Below are 25,923 nucleotides of genomic sequence, written 5' to 3' on the forward strand. Positions count from 1 at the left end.
AGACAGAGTTACAGACAGACAGACAGACAGACAGACAGACAGACAGACAGACAGACAGACAGACAGACAGACAGACAGACAGACAGACAGACAGACAGACAGACAGTGGAGGGCGAGTGAGAGGGAGAGAGAGAATTTTGACTGTAGAGAAATATATGTAGTCTGTCTCTCACTCTAGGGGAATAAGCCCGGGATCGCATAACGCTCACAGTAACTGTGTGGGGTTGAAAACACTCATGCTACAAAAACATCCATATCTCTTCAACTCCTTGGGATGGAAACAATTATCCGGACCGGAGTTCAACTCGATTCCTATCAGGTAATTCCTGTTACAGTTGGGTTTTTTAAAAGTGGCAGGCTGGTAAAGCCTTCATTAATCACAAACAACCTACTGTACTGGTCATCTACAAGGATAAACAACCCCTCAAAAGGACCATTTGTGATGTTTATGGGACATATTGGAGTGCCAACAAAAGAAGATCTTCAAAGGTAAGGCATGAATTATATCGTTATTTCTGAGTTTTGTGTCGTGCCTGGCAGGATGAAATATGATCGTCTGTGTTTGTTTGATGGGGTGCTGTCCTCAGATAATTGCATGGTGTGCTTTCACCGTAAAGCCTTTTTGAAATCGGACACTGTGGTTGGATTAACAAAAAGTTTATCTTTAAAATGGTGTATAATACTTGTATATTTGAGGAATTTTAATTATTAGATTTCTGTTGTTTGAATTTGGCGCCCTGCAATTTCACTGGCTGTTATCGAGGTGGGACTCTAGCGTCCCACAAATCCCAGAGAGGTTTTTAACTTTCCTATATCTGTCACACCCCTTGGTTCTTTCCTCAGGTGTTATTGACTCTGTTTCATGTCGGTGCGTTGTTTCTGTTTCGTGTTTATTTTTTTGTTTATTTATTAAAACAATCACTCCCTGTACTTTCTTCCCGACTATCAGCGCACTCGTTACAATTAAACTACATTTTCACAGAACCACTTGTTGTAATTTCGATGAGGCTCTCTTGTTCAGATATTGGTAAGTGGACTGGAGGCAGGGCATGAAAGGATAACAAATCCAGTTGTTTGTGTGATCCGTTTTGGGAAAGTACCTGCATAATTGCGCACTCAACTCACTCAGGTGCTTCGCTATATCACATTTGATATTGTCCGTAAGCTTGAGTTCATTTGCACACGCAAAAATCATTAAATGTTGTGTTGTCCTTGCTAATGCAGATAGAAAAGAGCTCCGACTTCTTAATCATAGCCTCAAATTTGACCCTTTATGCAACAATTTTATTGCACTGACTCTATGCACACACACTGTCTAAACTAGATTCCCTCAATCTCACACAAATTATCAAGGAACCTACCAGGTACAACACTAAATCTGTAAACACGGGCACCATTATAGATATCATCCTGACCAACCTGCCCTCTAAATACACCTCTGCTGTCTTCAACCAGGATCTCAGCGATCCTGCGTCCGTAATGGGTCCGCGGTCAAACAACCACCCCCATCACTGTCAAACTCTCCCTAAAACACTTCAGCGAGCAGGCCTTTCTGATCAACCTGGCCCGGGTATCCTGGAAGGATATTGACCTCATCCCGTCAGTAGAGGATGCCTTGTTATTCTTTAAAAGTGCTTTCCTCACCACCTTAAAAAAGCATGCCCCATTCAAAAAACTAAGAACAGATACAGCCCTGGGTTCACTCAAGACTTGATTGCCCTTGACCAGCACAAAAACATGTTGTGGCGTACTGCATTAGCATCGAATAGCCCCCGAGATATGCAACTTTTCAAGGAAGTTAGGAAACAATATACACAAGCAGTTAGGAAAGCAAAGGCTAGCTTTTTCAAACAGAAACTTGCATCCTGTAGCACAAATTCCCAAAAGTTTTGGGACACTGTAAAATCCATGGAGAAAAAGAGCACTTTCTCCCAGCTGCCCCCGCTTCACCCAAATCCAGATAGCTGATGTTCTGAAAGAGCTGCAAAATCTGGACCCCTACAAATCAGGTGGGCTAGACAATCTGGTGTCAACCCTCTCTTTCTAAAATTATCTGCCGCAATTGTTGCAACCCCTATTACCAACCTCTCTTTCGTATCGTCTGAGATCCCGAAAGATTGGAAAGCTGCAGCGATCATCCCTTCAAAGGGGGAGACATTCTAGACCTAAACTGTTATAGACCTATATCCATCCTGCCCTGTCTTTCTAAAGTCTTCGAAAGCCAAGTTAACAAACAGATCACCAACCATTTCGAATCCCACCGTACCTTCTCCGCTATGCAATCTGGTTTCCGAGCTGGTCATGGGTACACCTCAGCCACGCTCAAGGTACTAAATGATATCATAACTTCCATCGACAAAAGACAGTACTGTGCAGCCATCTTCATCGACCTGGCCAAGGCTTTCGACTCTGTCAATCCCAGCATTCTTATCGGCAGACTCAACAGCTTTGGTTTCTCAAATGACTGCCTCGCCTGGTTCACCAACTACTTCTCAGACAGAGTTCAGTGTGTCAAATCGGAGGGCCTGTTGTCCGGACCTCTGGCAGTCTCTATGGGGGTGCCACAGGGTTTAATTCTCGGGCCGACTCTTTTCTCTGTATATATCAATGATGTCGCTCTTGCTGCTGGTGATTCTCTGATCCACCTCAAACTAAATGCATGCTCTTCAACTGACTAGCATCACTACTCTGGACGGTTCTGACTTAGAATATGTGGACATCTACAAATACCTAGGTGTCTGGTTAGACTGTAAACTCTCCTGCCAGACTCACATTAAGCATCTCCAATCCAAAATTAAATCTGGAATCGGCTTTCTATTTCGCAACAATGCCTCCTTCACTCATGCTGCTAAACATACCGTCATAAAACTGACTATCCTACCGATCCTTGACTTCGGCGATGTAATTTACAAAATAGCCTCCAACACTCTACTCAGCAAATTAGATGTAGTCTATCATAGTGCCATCCTTTTTGTCACCAAAGCCCCATATACTACCCACCACTGCAACCTGTATGCTCTCGCTTCATATTCGTCGCCAAACCCACTGGCTCCAGGCAGTGTTGCCAACTCCTCAGTAAGGAAAGTAGCTATTGGCAGTCCTAAAAGTCGCTAAATGATGTCATCACCTAATTTACATAATTGGCCATGTGCATGTAATTGTGATGGATGCTGTAGGAGAGAGGAACAATGTCGTGGGAGAGACAAAAAGTGAATAAAAAACACCCTAAATATGGTTAGAACTACAAATTAACTAGTTTTTTTTATGTCACAATTCCAACCCTCCTCCTTTATTCGGGCTTGGGACCGGCAAAAGTGACCCAAAAGAGACACTCTGGCGGAGTTACTTAGTTTTTAATTTAATTTTTTTGTTTTTTAGTTAAGTTTTCTTAATTTGGTTTGGTTTTTAACCTTATGGTCCATTTAGGAACCTACAACAAGTCACAGTAAAACATGAACATTTTTAACTAAATCATTTTTTACATTTCTTTGTATACAATCCACATTAACAATCTAAATGGACCAAAAAGAGACAATAGAAAAAACTGTTAATGGCAATGTGAGAAAATTATGGTAACTAGTCTGGCCCTAATTCAGGTTAATAGTTTTTTTTCAGACCCCCCTCCACACACACACAGGCTGTGCTGGCTCACAGAAAGAGTGGGTCGTCGTCATTTTGGTCAAGGCTGTCTATGGCAGGTTCAGCAACTGAGAGAGCTGACTTAAATGAGTAAGCAGCTGATGTGCCAAAAAGCTGCAAAACATTATCAGGCAGCTGGTGCTCATAGCAAGCCTCACCAGACAGCTTCAGTCCATATTGAATGTACAGGATGGAGTTAAGGGTCTGCAAGGACATCCGATTTCTAAGTTTGCGTTTTGCTTTTTACCACACTCATCTGGCTGAATACTCTCTCGACTTCAGCATTCGAGTGTGGCAAGGACAACACAGACACAGCAGCCATGGCAAGTTCTTGAAATGGGTTGATATCAGCTGCATCCCTAAACTTCCAAATCTCATTCCAGAAGCCCAGTGTGTTTTTTGTCTCATTCCATTTACTAAGATGGATGGCACGCCATTGCTGGATAATCTTGTCTATCTCTGCAGGGGAGTAGCCAAGGAGCTTGGCTATTTTTTTTATTTCTCCAGTGCTCTTATTGTGCTTTAGAGTTTCCTCCACATTGAAAACTGACATGTACTGCAATGCTTCGATGTTGTCCGGCAGTCTCACCCTCAACTCATTAGTGAGGGAGATAGTGAAGGCTACACACCGCTTTCGGGCATCCCTTTCATCCTCAGGCGCAAGGTGGAGCTCAGCTGCCTTTGACTCAAAAAAGTAACCAAGGTACGGTTTGGGACTGATGTATTCATCTATTGGCCCTTTGAGTACATCAACATTTGCCAGTGGATTCAGCACCCTGCTGCTCACAGACTTGATCAGGATAACCAAGCTGTCAAGTAGCTTAATTGGATCTACTTGCTCTCCCTCAAAAGCCTTGATGGCCAACTGTACCTCACCCAGCACTGACTTCAAAAAAGTCAGATACAATATGTTTTGAGGATCACTGTACATGGAGTATAAAACCTCAGCCATGTAGCAGTGTTCACTGGACTTGGTGACTGCGAAATGCAGCCTAAGCTCCTCCCACTGGTCCAAAATGCGTGAAACCGCGGGTTCAATGGAGAGCCAACGTGTGGCACACACCTTGGTTATCTGTAAAGGTTTCTCCCCACAGTTGATGGTCTCATATATGGCCTTGTAGGCCTCCCTGCACTTTGGAGACACTGAAAACCAGTTATAAGTCTCTCGTACCAAGTACTCCACACTACGGGGATGGTGTCATTGAAAGCATGACTTACAGCAAGCTGCAGCGAGTGGCACACACAGCGAATAAGAACCAGATATTTGAGGCCATACTCCTCCTTCAGCATTTTATGGACCCCATTGTTAATCCCCGTCATAACAGAGGCATTGTCAGTCCCTATCCCCAGGAGTTTCTCTTTTTTAAGACAACACTTCTCGAGGAAAGACACAACAGCACGGGCTATAGATTTGGCATCTCCTCCCTCCAACTCAACAAGCCCCAGAAATGTTGATACAATTGTCAGCTTGGTGTCACTAAAGTACCTTATCACAACCCCCAGGTACATAGAAACACTTACATCCGTGGACTCATTGAGGAGGAGGCTGAAACGCTGGTCACCCACATCTGCGACCAACTTTTTCAGAAAGTATGGTGCTAGAACACCATTAATCATTTCTGTGCACTTTGTCCTGTGCACTTTGAAGTGGGTAGCAGCAGTGGAGTCTGAGAAAGCAGCTCTACATGCTTCTCCAATGTGATCACATGCCAGCATGACAGTGTTCAGCGATAGCTAATGCCATGGTGGCCTCAGCCTTTTTTGCAGAGTAAATTTTTTTAACCATAAATGGCAGCTTGTTTTGGGTGGAATTGTTATAAGGCTTTGCCTTTTGAGTTTGTTTTTGAGTTGTCATGTGTTTTTTTACATCACTAAGTTTGGCAAAGAAATCAGCATTACAATACAGGCAGTATGTCCATGTATCATCTCCAATAAACGGCTTCAACCAGCCTTTGAATTCAGTGTTTAATTCCCACTCCTTTCTGTATTTTTGAGTGTACAGTTTAGACTGAGACATGATGAGCTAGCCAGCTAGATGTTTAGCTTATGTCACAGAGAGGCACACACACAGTGGACAAGGTGAGTAAGTGACTGAGGCTGTGTGAGTCAAATACAGTGATTTATTCTTGTGCTGTGATTTATTTTAGACAAAGAACATTTTACATTTACATCCCGCCCTGAATGTAAGCCAGGGCGGGATCAGCCAGCAACGGCCTCCCGCATGCACGATTCATTTGCAGTCTGGATGTGGAGGGGTGAACATCTCCTGCTCTGACTGCAGCTGGGAGGGACTGCTGTGCGAGGACTGGGCCGCCTGTAAGTGATTTGGGACGGGGGTGGGGCCTCCAATAACACCAGAAAAAGTTGCTAGATTTGGCACTAGTCCATTCTTTTGAAAATGTGTCGCTAGAGGGGTCTGAATATTCGCTAAATATAGCGACAAAGTCGCTAAGTTAGCAACACTGGCTCCAGGTCATCCATAAGTCTTTGCTAGGTAAAGCGCCGCCTTATCTCAGCTCACTGGTCATCATAGCAACACCCACCTGTAGCACACGCTCCAGCAAGTATATTTCACTGGTCATCACCAAAGCCAACTCCTCCTTTGGCCGCCTTTCCTTCCAGTTCTCTGCTGCCAATGACTGGAACAAATTTCAAAAATCACTGAAATTGGAGACTTATATCTCCCTCACTAACTTTAAGCACCAGCTGTCAGAGCAGCTCACAGATCACAGATCACTGCACCTGTACATAGCCCATCTGTAAATAGCCCACCCAACTACCTCATCCCCGTACTGTTATTTCATTTTGCTCTTTTGCACCCCAGTATCTCTTCTTGCACATCATCATCTGCACATCTATCACTCCAGTGTTAATGCTAAATTGTAATTATTTCGCCACTATGGCCTATTTATTGCCTTTTATTGTGTTATTGACTGTACGTTTGTTTATCCCATGTGTAACTCTGTGTTGTTTTTGTCGCACTGCTTTGCTTTATCTTGGCCAGGTCGCAGCTGTAAATGAGAACTTGTTCTCAACTGGCCTACCTGGTTAAATAAAGGTGAAATAAATGTAAAAAAATTAAATAAAAAACTGGACTCTACCCACACCCATACACACATGCGCACACATGCATACTGATGTAACAGTATAGCTTCCGTCCCTCTCCTCGCCCCTACCTGGGCTCGAACCAGGGACCCTCTGCACACATTAACAACTGCCTCCCACGAAGCATCGTTACCCATCGCTCCACAAAAGCCACGGCCCTTGCAGAGCAAGGGAAACAACTACTTCAAGGTCTCAGAGCGAGTGACGTCACAGATTGAAATGCTATTAGCGCGCACCCCGCTAACTAGATAGCCATATCACACCAGTTACACTGATGCCACACACATATTCACACACACACACACATTCACACACACACACCACGTAATGTATGCCGCTGCTACTGTCTATTATCTATCCTGTTGCCTAGTCACTTTACCCCTACCTATATGTACATACTGTAGCCATGCTATTTTTACTCCTTATTATTATTTGTTATTGTTATTTGTGTATTTATTCCTTGTGTCACTATTTTTAAAAATTGTTTATATGCATCTTTAACTCTGTAATTTATGCTTGAAGCAGGTGGTTGGCCATTAGCCAAAGTTCAAAGCACGTGAATGCATCTAACTGGTATTTACGACTTCACAACTGGTAATTACCTTCCCACTTTGTTATGAATGCAGCATTACTGCATTTGTTTTTAATAAACAGTATGTTCTAAATAGTATGTTGTACAATTAGTACTCAGTATGGAGTTTAAGTAAGTGGTAGCCCAGCCAGATGTCGGACACGGCCATACTGTACAGAGAGAGATGCCTATCTGATACATCTGAAGGTCAGGCAGCTTCTCTGCAGCGATCAGCTTGCATAATACACAAGAATGTATTCACACAGTGAAGTGCAGTCATACAGTAGGTCAGGGGGAGTATTCATCTCATAACTGCAACAGTGATGCATGCATACTAGATGATCGATGAGGTTCTTGTGAATCTATTGGATCTTGTGAATCTATTGGCATCAAAAGGAGATTAAATTAGGTCAAATGTTAAGAGAGAACAAACATGAGTTTCATCATTCACACTGCCCAAGATCAAAAGGGTACCAACATGTTGTATTCCGTGAAGAAGGGTTCCAACAAGAATCAGGGGCTCAAGTATACCTACTGCAAATGGAGCAAAAATGATTTACTTAAACATGCAGTGCCACCTAGTGTACAGCTGAGTCTGAACAATCTGCCTCAAATGTTGTAAGTGACCACAAATGTGAGCTTTTATTTGCTCTGTAATGATGTGCACCAAGTTCACATTTGTTGAATGCAAAATGCAATGCATTGAATGTAAACGTGAGATGAGACAGTAGCTCTATATGTTACATTTCTAGCTGCAAAGTTCTGAAAAGTCTCCACCCTCTAACTTGCAAATCTTAAAAAGGTGCTTCAGTCAGAAACCATGTGTCTACACTTGCTACTATACTGGGATTCAATAGGAAAACTGCTGTGTCGGCATCATCAATGCAGTCTGACTCTGGGGGCTTTGAGTAAAGGGCCTTGAGTATAATGCTTAATTGTGCCTTACTTTAGAAAGGGCCAATTTGGTTTGAATGGTTCAAATGTTCAATCAGGAGCATGGAGTACTTAGAACATGGAGTAAAACATTTAATTTTAAAAGCAGCATTTACATTTAAAACCACACAAAAGAGTGTATAGCTTGTTGACAGGGGTGGCCTATTATTTTGGTTCAGTTTAACCTAATTCATATTTTTCAATCCTCTCTTCTGTGGGTTTCTACAGTTGGTTTTGAGGAACAGGAGCAGGGCCCCATGTTTTAAAAAGCAAATTTTTGTTTCCATAGGCCTACATTTTTACTGTATTATATTGCCAAAAAGTGAAAAGGACATACTTTCATTAAAGGAAAGCAAACGCCACAACTTTACCTGTTCTTGAACACTTCCTGGAAAATCGCTAGGTTGAAGATTACATTATTTTTTTAACCTAGGAAAATTGCAGCTGAGTGTCGATGCGAAGGCTACTCAGCACAGCGGTCAATGAGAACGAAATCTCAAACCTGTCAATTTATAATGGTCGTCACTAGTTACCACAACCACTAAATCCTAAACCCGGTCTATTTCTGTAATTTATCTTCTTAAAATTAGATGTTAAACTTAACCCTAACCCTAATCTTAACCATATTGCTAAACTTAAACCTAACCCTAATCTTAAATTAAGACCAACAAGCAACAATTTCTTTATTAGAAATTATTACGATAGCCAATGTGACTTTATGGCTGTGGTAACTAGTGAAAACCGTTTATATTTATAAGAGAACGGTAGAAGCCATCCCTCACAGACGTTGCCAAGATACGGTATTTAAATTCAATGTTGTGTTGCTAAGCAACAACCATAAACAATGGCTTGGGGGCTTGCTGAGTGCTGACAGAACAGGGTGATGAAACTAAAAAGATGAGGCAAACATGTAATAGTGATGGTGGAGTGGGTTCCACTGAAAATGTTCAAGCCCGGGGAATAACTCTTCTCTCCATATTCGTCGACACTCCAACTGCCGCACCGAATCCTGAAACCAAGCTATTGGCTGACTTCAAGAAAGACACGCATCTCAGCAAAGTGTACTTGGCGGGAAGAGGTGAGTTCGCTCATGTATTCAGCTGGCTGACTTCTATGCATCTCATTAGCGTTTGTTGTCACTGACCCTAGTGTCAGGTCCTTGTGCTTTGAGTAAGAACCACTGACTGAGTTCAACTAGACTAAATGGCAGAATATCACCATTGATCAAATAATATATATTTTATAATTATTTAATTAAGCTTCAATGTGAAGTTACTATTTTAGGGTAATATATTACAGCTTATTCTAACCTAAGCATTCAAATATTTATTGTCATAACAATTTTTTGGGACCTCAGAGTATCTCAACGAGGAAGGTCAGACCTCTGTGAGCCCGCTCATTGGGAAAATAATGCATCAGATCTGCACAGACCCCACTCTCTGTCCAGAGTATCCATCATCCTTTGGCCTTCCAGAATTCACCAGGAGAGCAACAGAATTGGTTTTGGGCAGGGACTGCCATGCCATCGTGGAGAACAGGGTAATTTTTGCTGCCTACTGTGTATGTTCCATGGATCAACTTGATCTCATGTGTGATCCTCACAGTTTTCTCATACAGTAGGTGGCATGCTGATTTATAGCTCAAGGTTATGAAACTGTCTTTAAACAAGCACTGCACCAAGCCATCAGTCAAGAACAGCCATCTGGACACAAAGATAGGCCTTTCACAAGCTCAACGACAGAGTAACCTATGTAATTACAATTTGGCCACCCCTTCCCTATCCACACACTACTTTTTATGTAATCAATCAACATCAGCTTGTAAGTGGCATTGGATAATACATTATGACTGTGACTATTTTGATTTTACTCCCCTCCCCTGTGCTCATTATTCTATAGGTGTTGGGTGTGCAGACTGTGGGCTGTACTGGGGCTGTTCGTCTGGGGGCTGAGCTCTTGAAGCACTGGTACAATGTGAGCGGTGTCTGGTGTGGGCCAGTCTATCTCTCCTCCCCCTGTGATGGTAAGTAGCGGGGGGAGGAGAGCATGCACATAGTTAAAAGCACAATCACAAGGGTAGAGCAATATAGTATTGGTATTGCTGATGATATTGGTGCTGAAGCTCTAGTGTTCATGTTCCTTTCTGCAGATTCCTTGGCTGGTATCTTTGAGGCAACAGGGATCCAGGATGTCCGTCGGTATCGGTATTGGGATACAGAGCAGAGGGGTGTGTGTGTGCAAAAAATGATGGAGGATCTGGAGATGGCTCCAGAGCAGAGTGTCATTGTTCTGTCTGCTTCTGCTCACTGCCCTACTGGTTCAGACCTCTCGCAGAAGCACTGGAGACTCCTCACACAGCTTATGGTGGTACTGCTCCATAACCCAACTGTTTATACAGTCTTTAGTAATGTAACAGATGTTATACATTTGACATTTTAGTAATTTAGCAGACACTCTTATCCAGGGTGACTTACAGTTCATGTATTCATCTTAAGATAGCTAGGTGAGACAACCACATATTACAGTTGTAGTAAGTAAATGTTTTCCTCAATAAAGAAGTTATCAGCAAAGTCATTTATCAATGTTTTTTTCTTCTTCTTTGGAGGTCCTGGCATCAGTCTATCCCAGGGAGTAGCATTTCTATAGCAGAAACACTTGTTATAGTAGTCCTCTTCAGTCTCCTCATGCTCTCTCTCTCTATTCTTCTCTCTGCATCTTTCTCTCTTCTACACTCCCAGAGGTGTAGGTTTTTCCCTTTCTTCCTACTGCCTGCACAGGGCCTATGCCATGGGGATTTTGAACAAGACGCCTGGCCAGTGCGTCTGTGTGCCTCTCTGGGGATGGAGCTTCTGTGTGCCCAGTCCTTCTCCCACAGCTTTGGGCTTTACGGTGAGCCATTCAAGGGTTCACTTGTCTCTTAGTGTATTATCAACTGACGTCTCTTACATTCATCGAATGTGACGATTGTAAGATCCCCAGGACATAGATTGACAGTAAATCTCTGTACGGAAATGAATTTTCTTATATTGTCCTTACTGCAGGCGAGCGGGTTGGACACCTCTTATGTGTCCTAAAGCAGAGCTCCACACTGCTAGCTGTTCAGTCCCAGGCCGAGAAGCAGGTCAGGGCTTTGTGGTCCCGGCCATCTGTCGGAGGAGCTCGTGTGGTTGCCACGGTGCTCAGTAACCCTGCCCACCATGTGGAGTGGTAAGTCATTATGGCTAGTCTATGCTTCAATAGCATTGTCTGCAAGGCTTCTCTAGTATAAAGTGTGATAATACAAAGTCTGGTTACAGTACGTGGAACTAGTGCTTCATGATAAGTTAAATAGACCTCTGTGTAAATCCTTGTCCCAGGCAGGAAGGAGTGAAGAGTATGGTGGAGAGGGGCATACTGGTCAGAGAGAGGTTGAGAGAGAAGCTAAGGCTTCTTGGATGTCCTGGCAGCTGGGATCACCTGATCCAGCAAGGTGGACTGTACTGTTGCACTGGGCTGAATGGTGAGCAAACCATATTAAGCCCCGTTTCCACTGGCACTTAAAATTAGGGCCAAATTCGAGCTGGGTCCGTTTCACAACTGGTGCCAGCTCGATTAGAATTTGGACTGGTGATGCCGTTACTATGCAACCACCAAGCTGATCACTGCTGGATGCTGACACAGTGTTTCCATGTTCCCGTTTTTTTTTGCTATTGGGCTTTGAAAATGATGTCGCGGGTGAAAATGCATTGGTCGCGGATTTTTGAGCTATTCCTAAATTGCACTGCGGCCGCCATGTAATTTCTTTAAAAAAAATATATATATTTCACTGTGACCTGCTGCTGACTGTCAGGCATTGATGCAGGCTGTTGCTGAGTGAATGAGTGAGTGGTGTGTGTGTGTTGAGTGAGCAAGAGGAGAGGGAGCAGCACACGCACGTTGTGACAACTTTTTAGTTGAAGGTAGTCTATTTAGATTGTCATTATGGAGACACCTACTTCCAACCATTTTTCTGTAAAACGTATTAATAAGCTAGAGCTGATGCACATCAAGAAATAATGGGGACAAAGCACTGGAAAATGACTTTGGGTGCATTAGAGCGCATTACATAAATTCGCTCGGAGGTGGTTTAAACTGCATTCTAACATTGACTTTGCTTAAAGAAAACATGATCAAGCAAAGTGTAACGCATGTCGTGTGTGGAGGACCAAGACGCAACAGGGAAGTGTATACAAACAAATGAAACACATATACAATTATATATATACATATACATATACAATATACAATTAACGGAAACAACACTAACAGTTCTGTCAGGTGATAAGCACAAAACAGAATACAACTACCCACAATCCACAATACAAACAAACCCCTAATTATAGGACCTTCAATCAGAAGCAACGAGGAGCCGCTGCTTCCAATTGAAGGTCAAGAACAAAACTGCACATAGAAACAGAGTGACTAGAATAAACATAGAAAATGCCCTAAAATAGAACATATACCAAAACTCTAGACCTGTCACGTCCTGACCAGCAGAGGGAGGTATTGTATCAGTTGTGGTCAGGATGTGGCAGGTTTTTTGTATGTTAAGAGTTTGTGTTGGGGATGGGACTCCCAATTGAAGGCAGGTGTGTTGAGTTGCCTTTGATTGGGAGTCCTATATAGAAGGGTGTGTTTTTCTTTGGGATTGTGGGTAGTTGTTTTTGCACTGCGTTTGTATAGCCTGTAAAACTGTTGCTGTCTTGCTCATTGTTTTTTTTCACCGTGGATCCTTTACTCTTTTTTGAATTAAACTATGAGTATCCACATTCCCGCTGCGCCTTGGTCCATTCCTGAAGACAGCTGTTACAGAACTACCCACCACAAAAGGACCAAGCAGCGGAAGAGGAGGAAGCCACAGGAGAACAGGGTGGATGAATGGACATGGGAGGACATCCTGGATGGCAAAGGATGCTACACCTGGGAGGAGATCCTGGCCGGAAGGGATCGCCTCCCATGGGAACAGGTTGAGGCACTCAGGAGAGTGGAGGCAGCTGGACAGAGGAACCAACGCGAACGTTATGCTGGAACACGGCTGTCCAGTACCAGCCCCACCCACAAGGCTTCTAGTGCGTCAGTCCAGCCCCGCCAGTCAAGAGTCGCCAGAGCTGTCCGTCAGTCAAGAGTCGCCAGAGCTGTCCGTCAGTCAAGAGTCGCCAGAGCTGTCCGTCAGTCAGGAGTCGCCAGAGCTGCCCGCCAGTCAGGAGTCGCCAGAGCTGCCCGCCAGTCAGGAGTCGCCAGAGCTGCCCGCCAGTCAGGAGTCGCCAGAGCTGCCCGCCAGTCAGGAGTCGCCAGAGCTGCCCGCCAGTCAGGAGTCGCCAGAGCTGCCCGCTAGTCAGGAGTCGCCAGAGCTGCCCGCCAGTCAGGAGTCGCCAGAGCTGCCCGACAGCCCGGTGTCGCCAGAGCTGCCCGCCAGTCCGGCGTCGCCAGAGCGGCCCGACTGCCCGGAGCCGCCAGAGCTGCCCGACTGCCCGGAGCCGCCAGAGCGGCCCGACTGCCCGGAGCCGCCAGAGTGGCCCGACTGCCCGGAGCTGCCAGCCCGAGTGGCCCGCCTGTCCTCCGGCCCAGCCCGAGTGGCCCGCCTGTCCTCCGGCCCAGCCCGAGTGGCCCGCCTGTCCTCCGGCCCAGCCCGAGTGGCCCGCCTGTCCTCCGGCCCAGCCCGAGTGGCCCGCCTGTCCTCCGGCCCAGCCAGAGTGGCCCGCCTGTCTTCCGGCCCAGCCAGAGTGGCCCGCATGTCTTCCGGCCCAGCCAGAGTGGTCCGTCTGCCAGGGTCAGCCCGAGTGGCCCGTCTGCCCGGCACAGCTATCGGCGCCACCGAAGTGGGCGACGCCGAAGGTGGAGCGAGGTCCACGTCCTGCACCTGAGCCACCTCCAGGATAGGTGGGTTGGGGAGGGAGGGTGTAGCACAGTGCCGTCGGTGACGGCAGCCACCCTCCCTTCCCTCCCTTATTGTTTAGGGGTTATTGTTTATTGGTTTTGTTGGGGTATTGGGGATTTTGTTTTGTTTTCTTTTTATTAGGTGCATTCCGGGGTCTGCACCTTGGGGGGGGGTATTGTCACGTCCTGACCAGCAGAGGGAGGTATTGTATCAGTTGTGGTCAGGATGTGGCAGGTTTTTTGTATGTTAAGGGTTTGTGTTGGGGATGGGACTCCCAATTGAAGGCAGGTGTGTTGAGTTGCCTTTGATTGGGAGTCCTATATAGAAGGGTGTGTTTTTCTTTGGGATTGTGGGTAGTTGTTTTTGCACTGCGTTTGTATAGCCTGTAAAACTGTTGCTGTCTTGCTTATTGTTTTTTTTCACCGTGGATGCTTTACTCTTTTTTGAATTAAACTATGAGTATCCACATTCCCGCTGCGCCTTGGTCCATTCCTGAAGACAGCTGTTACAAGACCACTCTAATCAAACACCCATTGTCTATACACATAGATTAACAATCCCCGAAACATATAAATAAAATACCCCCTGCCAGGTCCTGACCATACTAAACACTAACAAATAACACCTTTACAGGTCAGAACGTGACACAAAGTGTTTTATGCATACTTGGTTCTTGGGGGCTGCCCGAGTGGAAATTTGAAATGGAAGTTATGGAACTCCTTCACGTGGTTCTTTTTATGGGAAAAAGTCCTCAATGAAAATGATGATACATTTGCCTCTGTTGGCCATCAAGTAGCCTATTAATGTACAGTACCAGTCAAAAGTTTGGACACACCTACTCATTACAGGATTTTTCGTTATTTTTACAATTTTCCACATTGTAGAATAATAGTGAAGACATCAAAACTATGAAATAACACATATGGAATCATGTAGTAAGCAAAAAAGTTTTTATATTTGTGATTCTTCAAAGTAGCCACCCTTTGCCTTAATGACAGCTTTGCACACTCTCTAGCAACATTAGCGAAGCCAGCTGCAGTCACATATTGGCTACCTAACAACATTACATAATTTCTCATTTCTGGAGGCAGTGGAAATGCAATTTGAGCTAGCCCACCTAAGGCCAGCCCAACCTGGGTTGACTTTAAACTGCCAATGGGAATGGGGCTTATGTTAAGTTCAGGATTTGTCATCATTCAACCAATTCAAACAGTGGTAGAGCACTGTACCTGTCTATGGGCTCAATTAAATCAGTATCACCGAAGTTCAGCGCCAGAGAACGCTTAAAATGTAAAGGTAATTTCCATTGAGCCGGCATATACAGCGTTTCCTGTAAATGTAGTCTCCGCGAACGCAGAGCTATAGCGCTGTACTTCAGGGATACGGATTGAATCAAGTCCTACAGTACCTTCGGAAATTATCCAGACCCCTTGACTTTTTCCACATTTTGTTACTTTACAGCCTTATTCTAAAATGTATTAAATAGTTTTTTCCCCTCATCAATCTACACTCAATACCCAATAATGACAAAGCAAAAACAGTTTTTTATAAAATATCAGGTTTTTATGAAATATAACATTTACATAAGTATTCAGACCTTTTACTCAGTACTTTGTTGAAGCACCTTTTGCATCAATTACAGCATCGAGTCTCCTTTGGTATGACGCTACAAGTTTGGCACACCTGTATTTGGGGAGTTTCTCCCATTCTCTGCATATCCCCTCAAGCTCTGTCAGGCTGGATGGGGAGCGTTGCTGCACAGCTATTTTCAGGTCTCTCCAGAAATGTTCAATCGGGTTCAAGTCTGGGCTCTTGCTGGGCCACTCAAGGACATTCAGAAACTTGTCCCAAAGCCACTCTTGCGTTGTCTTGGCTGTGTGCTCAGGGTCGTTGTCCAGTTGGAAGGTGAACCTTCGGCCCAGTCTGAGGTCCTGAGTGCTCTGGAGCAGGTTTTCATCAAAGATCTCTCAAATCAAATCAAATAAACTTTTATTAGTCACATACGCCGTGAAATGAAATGCAGTGAAATGCTTATTTACAAGCCCCTAACCAACAATGCAGTTTAAAACATACAAATAAGAATAAGAAATAAAAGGAACAAGTAATTAAAGAGCAGCAGTAAAATAACAATAGCGAGACTATATACAGAGGGTATCAGTACAGAGTCAATGTGCGGAGGCACCGGTTAGTCAATGTAATTGAGGTAATATGTACATGTAGGTCGAGTTATTAAAGTGATAATGCATAGATAATGACAAGAGAATAGCAGCGGCGTAAAATAGGGGATGGGGGGCTGAGCAATGCAAATAGTCTAGGTAGCCATTTGATTAGATGTTCAGGAGTCTTATGACTTGGGGGTAGAAGCTGTTTAGAAGCCTCTTGGACCTAGACTTGGCGCTCCGGTACCGCTTGCCGCGCGGTAGCAGAGAGAACAGTCTATGACTAGGGTGGCTGGATTCTTTGACCATTTTTTGGGTTTTCCTCTGACACCGCCTGGTATAGAGGTCCTGGATGGCAGGAGGCTTGGTTCCAGTGATGTACTGGGCCGTACGCACTACCCTCTGTAGTGCCTTGCGGTCGGAGGCCGAGCATTTGCCATACCAGGCAGTGATGCAACCAGTCAGGATGCTCTCGATGGTGCAGCTGTAGAACCTTTTGAGGATCTGAGGACCCATGCCAAATCTTTTCAGTCTCCTGGGGGGGAATAGGTTTTGTCGTGCCCTCTTCACAACAGTCTTGGTGTGCTTGGACCATGTTAGTTTGTTGGTGATGTGGACACCAGTATAGGAGGGGACTGAGCATGCAGTCTTGAGGGGCCCCTGTGCTGAGGATCAGCGTGGCGGATGTGTTGTTACCTACCTTACCACCTGGGGGCGGCCCATCAGGAAGTCCAGGATCCAATTGCAGAGGGAGGTGTTTAGTCCCAGGGTCCTTAGCTTATTGATGAGCTTTGAGGGCACTATGGTGTTGAACGCTGAGCTGTAGTTAATGAATAGCATTCCCACATAGGTGCTCCTTTTGTCCAGGTGGGAAAGGGCAGTGTGGAGTACAATAGAGATTGCATAATCTGTGGATCTGTTAGGGCGGTTTGCAAATTGGAGTGGGTCTAGGGTTTCTGGGATAATGGTGTTGATGTGAGCCATGACCAGCCTTTCAAAGCACTTCATGGCTACAGACGTGAGTGCTACGGGTCGGTAGTCATTTAGGCAGGTTACCTTAGTGTTCTTGGGCACTGGGACTATGGTGGTCTGCTTAAAACATGTTGATATTACAGACTCAGACAGGGAGCGGTTGAAAATGTCAGTGAAGACACTTGCCAGTTGGTCAGCGCATGCTCACAGTACAAGTCCTGGTAATCCGTCTGACCCTGCGGCCTTGTGAATGTTGACCTGGTTAAAAGTCTTACTCACATCGTCTGCGGAGAGCCTGATCACACAGTCGTCCGGAACAGCTGGTGCTCTCATGCATGTTTCAGTGTTATTTGCCTCAAAGCGAGCATAGAAGTAATTCAGCTCATCTGGTAGGCTCGTGTCACTGGGCAGCTCTCGGCTGTGGTTCCCTTTGTAGTCTGTAATGGTTTACAAGCCCTGTCACATCCGACGATCGTCGGAGCCGGTGTAGTATGATTCAATCTTAGTCCTGTATTGACGCTTTGCCTATTTGATGGTTCGTCGGAGGGCATAGCGGGATTTCTTATAAGCTTCCGTGTTAGAGTCCCGCTCCTTGAAAGCAGCAGCTCTAGCCTTTAGCTCAATGCGGATGTTGCTTGTAATCCATGGCTTCTGGTTGGGGTATATACATATGGTCACTGTGGGGACGACGTCATCGATGCACTTATTGATGATGCCAATGACTGATGTGGTATACTCCTCAATGCCATCGGAAGAATCCCGGAGCATATTCCAGTCTGTGCTAGCAAAACAGTCCTGTAGCGTAGCATCTGCTTCATCTGACCTCTTTCTTATTGACCGAGTCACTGGTGCTTCCTGCTTTAATTTTTGCTTGTAAGCAGGAATTAGGAGGATATAATTATGGACAGATTTGCCAAATGGAGGGCGAGGGAGGGCTTTGTACGCGTTTCTGTGTGTGGAGTAAAGGTGGTCTAGAGTATTTCCCCTCTGGTTGCACATTTAACATGCTGATGGAAATTTGGTAAAACGGATTTAAGTTTTCCTGCATTAAAGTCTCCGGCAACTAGGAGCGCCACCTCTGGATTAGCGTTTTCCTGTTTGCTTATGGCGGAATACAGCTCATTGAGTGCGGTCTTAGTGCCAGCATCGGTCTGTGGTGGTATGTAGACAGCTACGAAAAATACAGATGAAAACTCTCTAGGTAGATAGTACAGGTCAACCAATTATGATTTTTCAATGCCGATACCGATTATTGGAGGACCAAAAAAAGCAGATACTGATTAATCGGCCGATTTAAAAATATATATTTATTTATTTATTTATTTGTAACAATGACAATACAACAATACTGAATGAACACTTTTATTTTAACTTAATATAATACATCAATCAAATCAATTTAGCCTCAAATAAATAATGAAACATGTTCAATTTGGTTTAAATAATGCAAAAACAAAGTGTTGGAGAAGAAAGTAAAAGTGCAATATGCGCCATGGCAAAAAGCTAACGTTTAAGTTCCTTGCACAGAACATATGAAAGCTGGTGGTTCCTTTTAACATGAATCTTCAATATTTCCAGGTTTTAGGTTGAGGTTATTATAGGAATTATAGGACTATTTCTCTCTATACCATTTGTATTTCATATACCTTTGACTATTGGATGTTCTTATAGGCACTATAGTATTGCCAGTGTAACAGTATAGCTTCCGTCCCTCTCCTCGCCCCTACATGGGCTCGAACCAGGAACACATCGAAAACAGCCACCCTCGAAGCATCGTTACCCATCGCTCCACAAAAGCCGCGGCCCTTGCAGGGCAAGGGGAACAACTACTCTAAGACTCAGAGCGAGTGACGTTTGAAACGCTATTAGCGCGCACCTTGCTAACTAGCTAGCCATTTCACATCGGTTACACCAGCCTAATCTCGGGAGTTGATGGGCTTGAAGTCATAAACAGTGCAATGCTTGAAGCATTGCGAAGCGCTGCTGGCAAACGCACGACAGTGCTGTTTGAATGAATGCTTACGAGCCTGCTGCTGCCTACCACCGCTCAGTCAGACTGCTCTATCAAATATCAAATCATAGACTTAATTATAACATAATAACACACAGAAATACGAGCCTTAGGTCATTAATATGGTCAAATCCGGAAACTATCATTTCGAAAATAAAACGTTTATTCTTTCAGTGAAATGCGGAACCGTTCCATATTTTATCTAATGGGTGGCATCCATAAGTCTAAATATTCCTGTTACATTGCACAACCTTCAGTGTTATGTCATAATTACGTAACATTCTGGCAAATTAGTTCGCAACGAGCCAGGCTGCCAAAACTGTTGCATATACCCTGACTCTGCGTGCAATGAACGCAAGAGAAGTGACACAATTTTCCTAGTTTAATATTGCCTGCTAACATGAATTTCTTTTAACTAAATATGCAGGTTTAAAAAAATATACTTCTGTGTATTGATTTTAAGAAAGCCATTGATGTTTATGGTTAGGTACATTCGTGAAACGATTGTGCTTTTTTCACAAATGCGCTTTTGTTAAATCATCCCCCGTTTGGCGAAGTAAGCTGTCTTTGTTAGGAAGAAATAGTCTTCAAACAGTTCGCAACGAGCCAGGCAGCCCAAACTCCTGCATATACCCTGACTCTGTTGCACAGAACGCAAGAGAAGTGACACAATTTCCCTAGTTAAAATAAATTCATGTTAGCAGGCAATATTAACTAAATATGCAGGTTTAAAAATATATACTTGTGTATTGATCTTTCGCGCTTTTTTTGCGAATGCGCTTGTTAAATCACCCGTTTGGCGAAGTAGGCTATGATTCAATGGTAAATTAACAGGCACCGCATCGATTATATGCAACGCAGGACAAGCTAGATAAACTAGTAATATCATCAACCATGTGTTAACTAGTGATTATGTTAAGATTGATTGTTTTTTATAAGATAAGTTTAATGCTAACTAGCACCTTACCTTGGCTCCTTGCTGCACTTGCATAACAGGTAGTCAGCCTGCCACGCAGTCTCCTCGCGGAGTGCAATGTAATCGGCCATGATCGGTGTCCAAAAATGCCGATCACCGATTGTTATGAAAACTTGAAATCGGCCCTAATTAATCGGCCATTCCGATTAATCGGTCGACCTCTAGTAGATAATGTGGTCTACAGCTTATCATGAGATACTCTTAGATATCATACTCTTAGATATCATGCACCAGCTGTTTGCCGGTCCACAACCATTCTCTTGCCTATTCCCATTGGATTTATTAAACATCTTAAACTCCAACCATCTGCCTCCTGTGTCTGCATTTGGGTCTCGCCTTGTGCCTTTATACTTTGCCTCGATCCTGACTAGTCTCCCAGTCCCTGCCGCTGAAAAACATTCCCCACAGCATGATGCTGCCACCACCATGCTTCACCGTAGGGATGGTGCCAGGTTTCCTCCAGACGTGGCGCTTGTTATTCAGGCCAAAGAGTTCCGTGTTGGTTTCATCAGACCAGAGAATCTTGTTTCTCATGGTCGGAGAGTCCTTTTGGTGCCTTTTGGCAAACTCCAAGCTGGCTGTCGTGCCTTTTACTGAGGAGTGGCTTCCGTCTGGACAATTTACCATAAAGGCCTGATTGGTGGAATGCTGCAGAGATGGTTGTCCTTCTGGAAGTTTCTCCCATCTCCACAGAGGAACTCTAGAGTAACCATCAGGTTTTTGGTCACCTCCCTGACCAAGGCCCTTCTCCCCCGATTGCTCAGTTTGGCCGGGCGGCCAGCTCTAGGAAGAGTCTTTGGGGTTCCAAACTTCTTCCATTTTAGTATTATTGAAGCCACTGTGCTGTTGGGGATCTTTACTGCTGCAGATATTTTTTCCGTACTCTTCCCCAGATGTGCGCCTCGACACAATCCTGTCTCGGAGTTCTACGGCCAATTCCTTCGACCTCATGGCTTGGTTTTTGCTCTGACATTCACTGTCAACTGTGGGACCTTATATAGACAGGTGTGTGCCTTTCCAAATCATCTCCAATCAATTGAATTTAGCACAGGTGGACTACAATCAAGTTGTAGAAACATCTCAAGGATATACCTGAACTCAATTTCGAGTCTCATAGCAAAGGGTCTGAATACTTATGTAAATAATTTTAATACATTTGCTAAAATGTAAAATAAAAACGTTTTTGCTTTGTCATAATGGGGCATTGTGTGTAGATTGCTGAGGATTTTTATTTATTTAATCAATTTTAGAATAAGGCTATAATGTAACAAAATGTGGAAAAAGTCAAGGGGTCTGAATACTTTCCGAAGGCACTGTATATCAGCATTTTTTTATTGTTTCCACAAACAATGTAGACAATTTATGCATTGCATCAAGACAGTTGATTTTGTTTCTTTGCATTATCTAGCTAGCCTTTGGTGTCAGCAATTTTATCTCACAATTTTCATCTCTAGTTGGCTTTCATCCACTTCATTCTGAAATATATTCTTTATATCTTTAGCAATCATGTTGTACAGTTTTCTTGAACTGAATTCTACCCCTTATAGCCAAGCTGAGTCGTGCTTCGTAAAAGCTTCTGCTAAATGGCATATAATTTATACTGTACAGTATATGTCCATGTCCACTATACTGTTTATTGTACACGTAGGTACCAGTAATTTATGTAAGTGCTATGTTCCATGTTGAATGTCCTTAATCTTTGATTATGATCTCTTCACCTGTCTCCTTTAGTCCAACAAGTGGAATTCTTGGAAAAGAGGAGACATATCTACCTGCATCCCAATGGCTGTCTGAATGTGAGTGCTATCAACAGCCGTAACATAGACTATGTAGCTGAGTCCATCCACCTGGCATTGACCTCTGTCTTCTGATGTCGATTACAATACCTGGGGCCTCATTTATAAAACGGACTTATGATCAATTTTGATCTTAAGTATGACTTACGCAGAAAACCACGTATAAGTAGTTATTTATAAAACCTTACTTTGACGTGGAAATTATCTTATCCCTACGCAAAGTCTAGACTTGATGTAAGTGCTTTTCCTGCTGGTTATGTAGGGCTATTCTTTTTTTCCCTTGCAGTTTAAGGTCAGACACTTTCTTTTTCACATCAGCCACAGTTCTGTCTTGCTGCCCCACCTCGTTCACTGCAGCGGCGACACACTCCCAAGCTACCTGTTTGGCTTTGTTTGTCAACCCACCGAATAATACGTGTTTCCTGTCTTCAATCTCCTCTACCATCGCCGTGATCTCGTCTTTCAAAAAGTTAACTTTTCTCTTTTGGTCCATGGCTATTCCTGACTAAACCCTCATTTGTGCTAGCATTCTATAAGGGGAAATCGCGGATTGTAAGGCACGTTCAGGTGCCGTCAATTTTAAGTTAATTTTAGATTTATAGATCACAGGTGAGTACGTTACAAAATGGGCTTCTTAGAACCTGTGTAAGCAAGGTTTTTTATGCTCGGTATCTTTTATGAATCGAATGTTAGCAGAACCGTTGGAAATGATCTTACGACTAAGTTCAAGTATAAATGAGGCCCCTGGTGACAGTCTCCATAAAATCCTTATTCAGCTTGACTAAATCATGTGAAGGAAGCATCTTTATGTCACAATATAATACCAAATGAATTAGGGCTGGATGCATAAGGAAAATGGCTGTTAGTTATCATTTATTGAAACAAATTAACAATTGACTTTAGAATGTAGAGTGTAACATCCAAACGTTCAATTAGAGGTAGGGATTAGGGAATATGAATTATGGCATATGGTATTTTCAACCTACATAACTGGAAAATATTGTAGGCAGCATATAGTTGTGGTGTGGTAGTCCAGTAAGGAGCACTCTGTCCTCTGGTCCAAGTAGATCCTAATGCCCTAGTTGGGTAAAAGGGTTCTTGTGTAGTCAAGACAAGGGTCCATCTTTTGGTTGAGTTGTTAAACAGAGATCCTGACCTTATAGAGACAACTATTGTGACACTTACAATATGGCGGTAGTAGAGGGATTGTCCTAGCCAAGTTCCCAGTCGAATTCTAGTAGGTCTATCAGTCTGCCATTTAATAATCTTTGAATTCTTCATCCTCTTCACTGCAATGACTATTGTTTGTGCTCACAGAACACTCACAGAACACTGCCCAATTGGATAGTTTCACCCTTTTGTAATTTTTAACATGTTATTTTAACTGTAGTGATAACGTAACCATGAAATTATTAAGGTCAACCTTTTTAGTTTTTTATTGACCAATTTATTTTATACTGTAGCCTATTGTTTGTGGCACATTGAAAGATATTATTTTGAATGCGAATACGTTTTCGCCCATGCCCACCCCGCCCTTCTGGAAACCTCTTTCTCAAAACTACGGATTTGGATCATGTTCGCCGTGTTATTTTATTCACCTTTTTTTTTTTTACGCAGCTGCTGCTCATACTCCATCTCCCTTCACGTTTCTCTCTTTACTTAGCCTCTCCTGAACCATGATGATGTAGCCTATGTCTCTGTCTCATATTTCTGAACAGCTGAAGTAAAAACCCTGTGGCGAGTTGAACGAACATTCAAGGCCATTATGAAGGCTACAACCTTCTGTTTGTTGTAACGGATATTGCAGTTGCACAAGCAGGACGCAGTCCCTACACATTGCATTGGAGCAAAAACAATCTACGTTTTGTGTGATGATGTAAGCTAGTCTTTGTAGTTGCTGCCATATCGTAGCCACTAGCCAGAGTTGTTGAAAAAGAACACTACTACTCTGACTGCTTGTCTACCTCCTGCTTAGCCATTGTTTGCAATGATTTAAAAAATAACATTACATCGCTAATTAGACTGTCTGTCTTTGTTTTGCTTGTGTTTGATGTACTGTCTAGATAGCTGCATGTAACTCCCCACTTGAGTTTTGCATTGGGGCAAAAAAACAATCTGCGAGTTTGTATGAACATGTTGATCATGTCTTTTGTGTACAACATGTAAATAGCTACATGTAGCCTAACTCCCCAACTAAAAAAATAACATGAAATTGATCTTAATCTGCTTAGTTTACACCAAAGGCGTTCATCGCCGATCAAGGAGGGGAAAGCAGCAGCGTAGCACTGAGCAGCATCTACGTAGGCAGAAGAGTGAGCAGCAGCTACGCATAAAACATCCTGCACATGTGCAGAAAACTCCTTATCTTTAGCCACGGTAAATCAGGTTTCCAGAAAATCCGAACAGCAGCCCTCCGAAATCTAAAACGTGAATTGTTCAGTGTCATACACATGAATACACTACTACAGCCTTTGTACATTCACAATCTGATTCCCCATTGGAGTCCAGTTGTTTCAGCCAAAAAAAGAATGGCATGCACTAACATGTTTTAGAGTTATACCCTTTTCATAAATAGGATGCCGCTACAGTAACGGGTCAATAGCAACAATCGACAACCTTTCAGACAATTTAAAAAAGTGCTGCATCAGCGTCTGTATCTTTTTAGAGAGCAGAATTCTGCTCTGGCATAGAATGTTCTGTATTTATTCCCTGACAACAATAAATGTTGCTGATCAATGTGCTGTTGTGTTGTTTTTCTGCAGTTTTTTTTATGGTAGATAGATAGATGGGTTTTCTTTCTACTAAATGTATTTGTAAACATAGCGGCGGGAAGTAGGGGGTTGCACAAAGAAAAGTAGTGCACTGGGCCTTTAATAGTCCTGTATTAGCCAACCGATATAGCCGTCTGCAGCGCCAGCACGTGCAAAAATACTTCCTTGTTGTATCTTAGAAACAATGGTATTATTCAGAATAATTCTGAATATATAATCTGCAATCTACGGTGACGTGAGACTCAGTAGACAGGCAATGTTGTGGTCCAGTTGTTTGCCAAATGCAAAGGTGGTATCTAGAGGATGCGGATTGAAATTCCAAGCTGTGCATAAGGAACTACTGTTGTGCCCCTGAGCAACACAACATCCATTACTGAGAGGAGCCTTCAGTACTATCCAGACTGATTTTAGTGCCTTCAGGGGAATCACAATAGAAAATTGATTGGAACAAAACAACACATTTCAGCTATTCAGAGCATAAGAGATATTGAAAAGCTAAATCCTAGGCATGGGAGGGTTATTTACGAATGCATTTGATATGGGAACACTGACAACTGCTCTTGAAAATAAAATAACATCCATTCATGTTTTTACCCCTGAATCGCATCAAATGCACAACAATATTACAGACATAACATTTCTAGTTCAATATAAAATATCTGAGGGAATAAAAATGGATATGGAGACTTAATAATGTAGTCTTAAATCAACAGGATCCATCTTGTGAAAGGTTACTGAAGGCTTTTCCCAATAGAGAGATGTCAGCAGATACACTACATGACCAAGAGTATGTGAACACCTGCTCGTCGAGCCCCTTCTTTTTAAACACGTCCCCTCACGAAATGCCCTTGCTTTATTGTTGCCTAATATTGAACCTTACATGTCAGTGTGACAATGTGAGCGGAAAGGACAAAATATACAACCACCACAGCAGACACCTACACCTCACATAACACATAGTTTCAGCCCAGTGTAGATCAATCCAACCCCCAGTCCTACACCTCACATAACAACATAGTTTCAGCCCAGTGTAGATCAATCCAACCCCCAGTCCTACACCTCACATAACAACATAGTTTCAGCCCAGTGTAGATC

The 25,923-nt window shown here is 43.5% G+C and overlaps 1 protein-coding gene across 1 annotated transcript; it reads left to right on the forward strand.

The window, feature by feature from the left end:
• The first annotated feature begins 9,080 nt into the window (after nucleotides 1-9,080).
• got1l1 (glutamic-oxaloacetic transaminase 1 like 1) lies at nucleotides 9,081-24,789 on the forward strand. Its single transcript, XM_014160110.2, has 8 exons — nucleotides 9,081-9,326; nucleotides 9,606-9,787; nucleotides 10,147-10,270; nucleotides 10,397-10,614; nucleotides 10,986-11,136; nucleotides 11,289-11,454; nucleotides 11,604-11,746; nucleotides 21,993-24,789. Exons 1-8 carry the CDS (start codon nucleotides 9,146-9,148, stop codon nucleotides 22,130-22,132), a joined length of 1,305 nt encoding a protein of 434 aa, XP_014015585.1. The 5' UTR covers nucleotides 9,081-9,145; the 3' UTR covers nucleotides 22,133-24,789.
• Nucleotides 24,790-25,923: the final 1,134 nt, after the last annotated feature.

The sequence above is a fragment of the Salmo salar genome, chromosome ssa20 (assembly GCF_905237065.1).
Source record: "Salmo salar chromosome ssa20, Ssal_v3.1, whole genome shotgun sequence".
NCBI classification, from domain to species: Eukaryota; Metazoa; Chordata; class Actinopteri; order Salmoniformes; family Salmonidae; genus Salmo; species Salmo salar.

Bases quoted from the DNA above. Each gene is read 5' to 3' on its own strand.
- got1l1 (XM_014160110.2), top strand. From the start codon at position 9,146: ATGAGGCAAACATGTAATAGTGATGGTGGAGTGGGTTCCACTGAAAAT. The intron at 10,615-10,985 runs GTACTGCTCCAT...CTACACTCCCAG, and splicing joins TCCTCACACAGCTTATGGTG to AGGTGTAGGTTTTTCCCTTT. The intron at 11,137-11,288 runs GTGAGCCATTCA...TCCTTACTGCAG, and splicing joins CCACAGCTTTGGGCTTTACG to GCGAGCGGGTTGGACACCTC.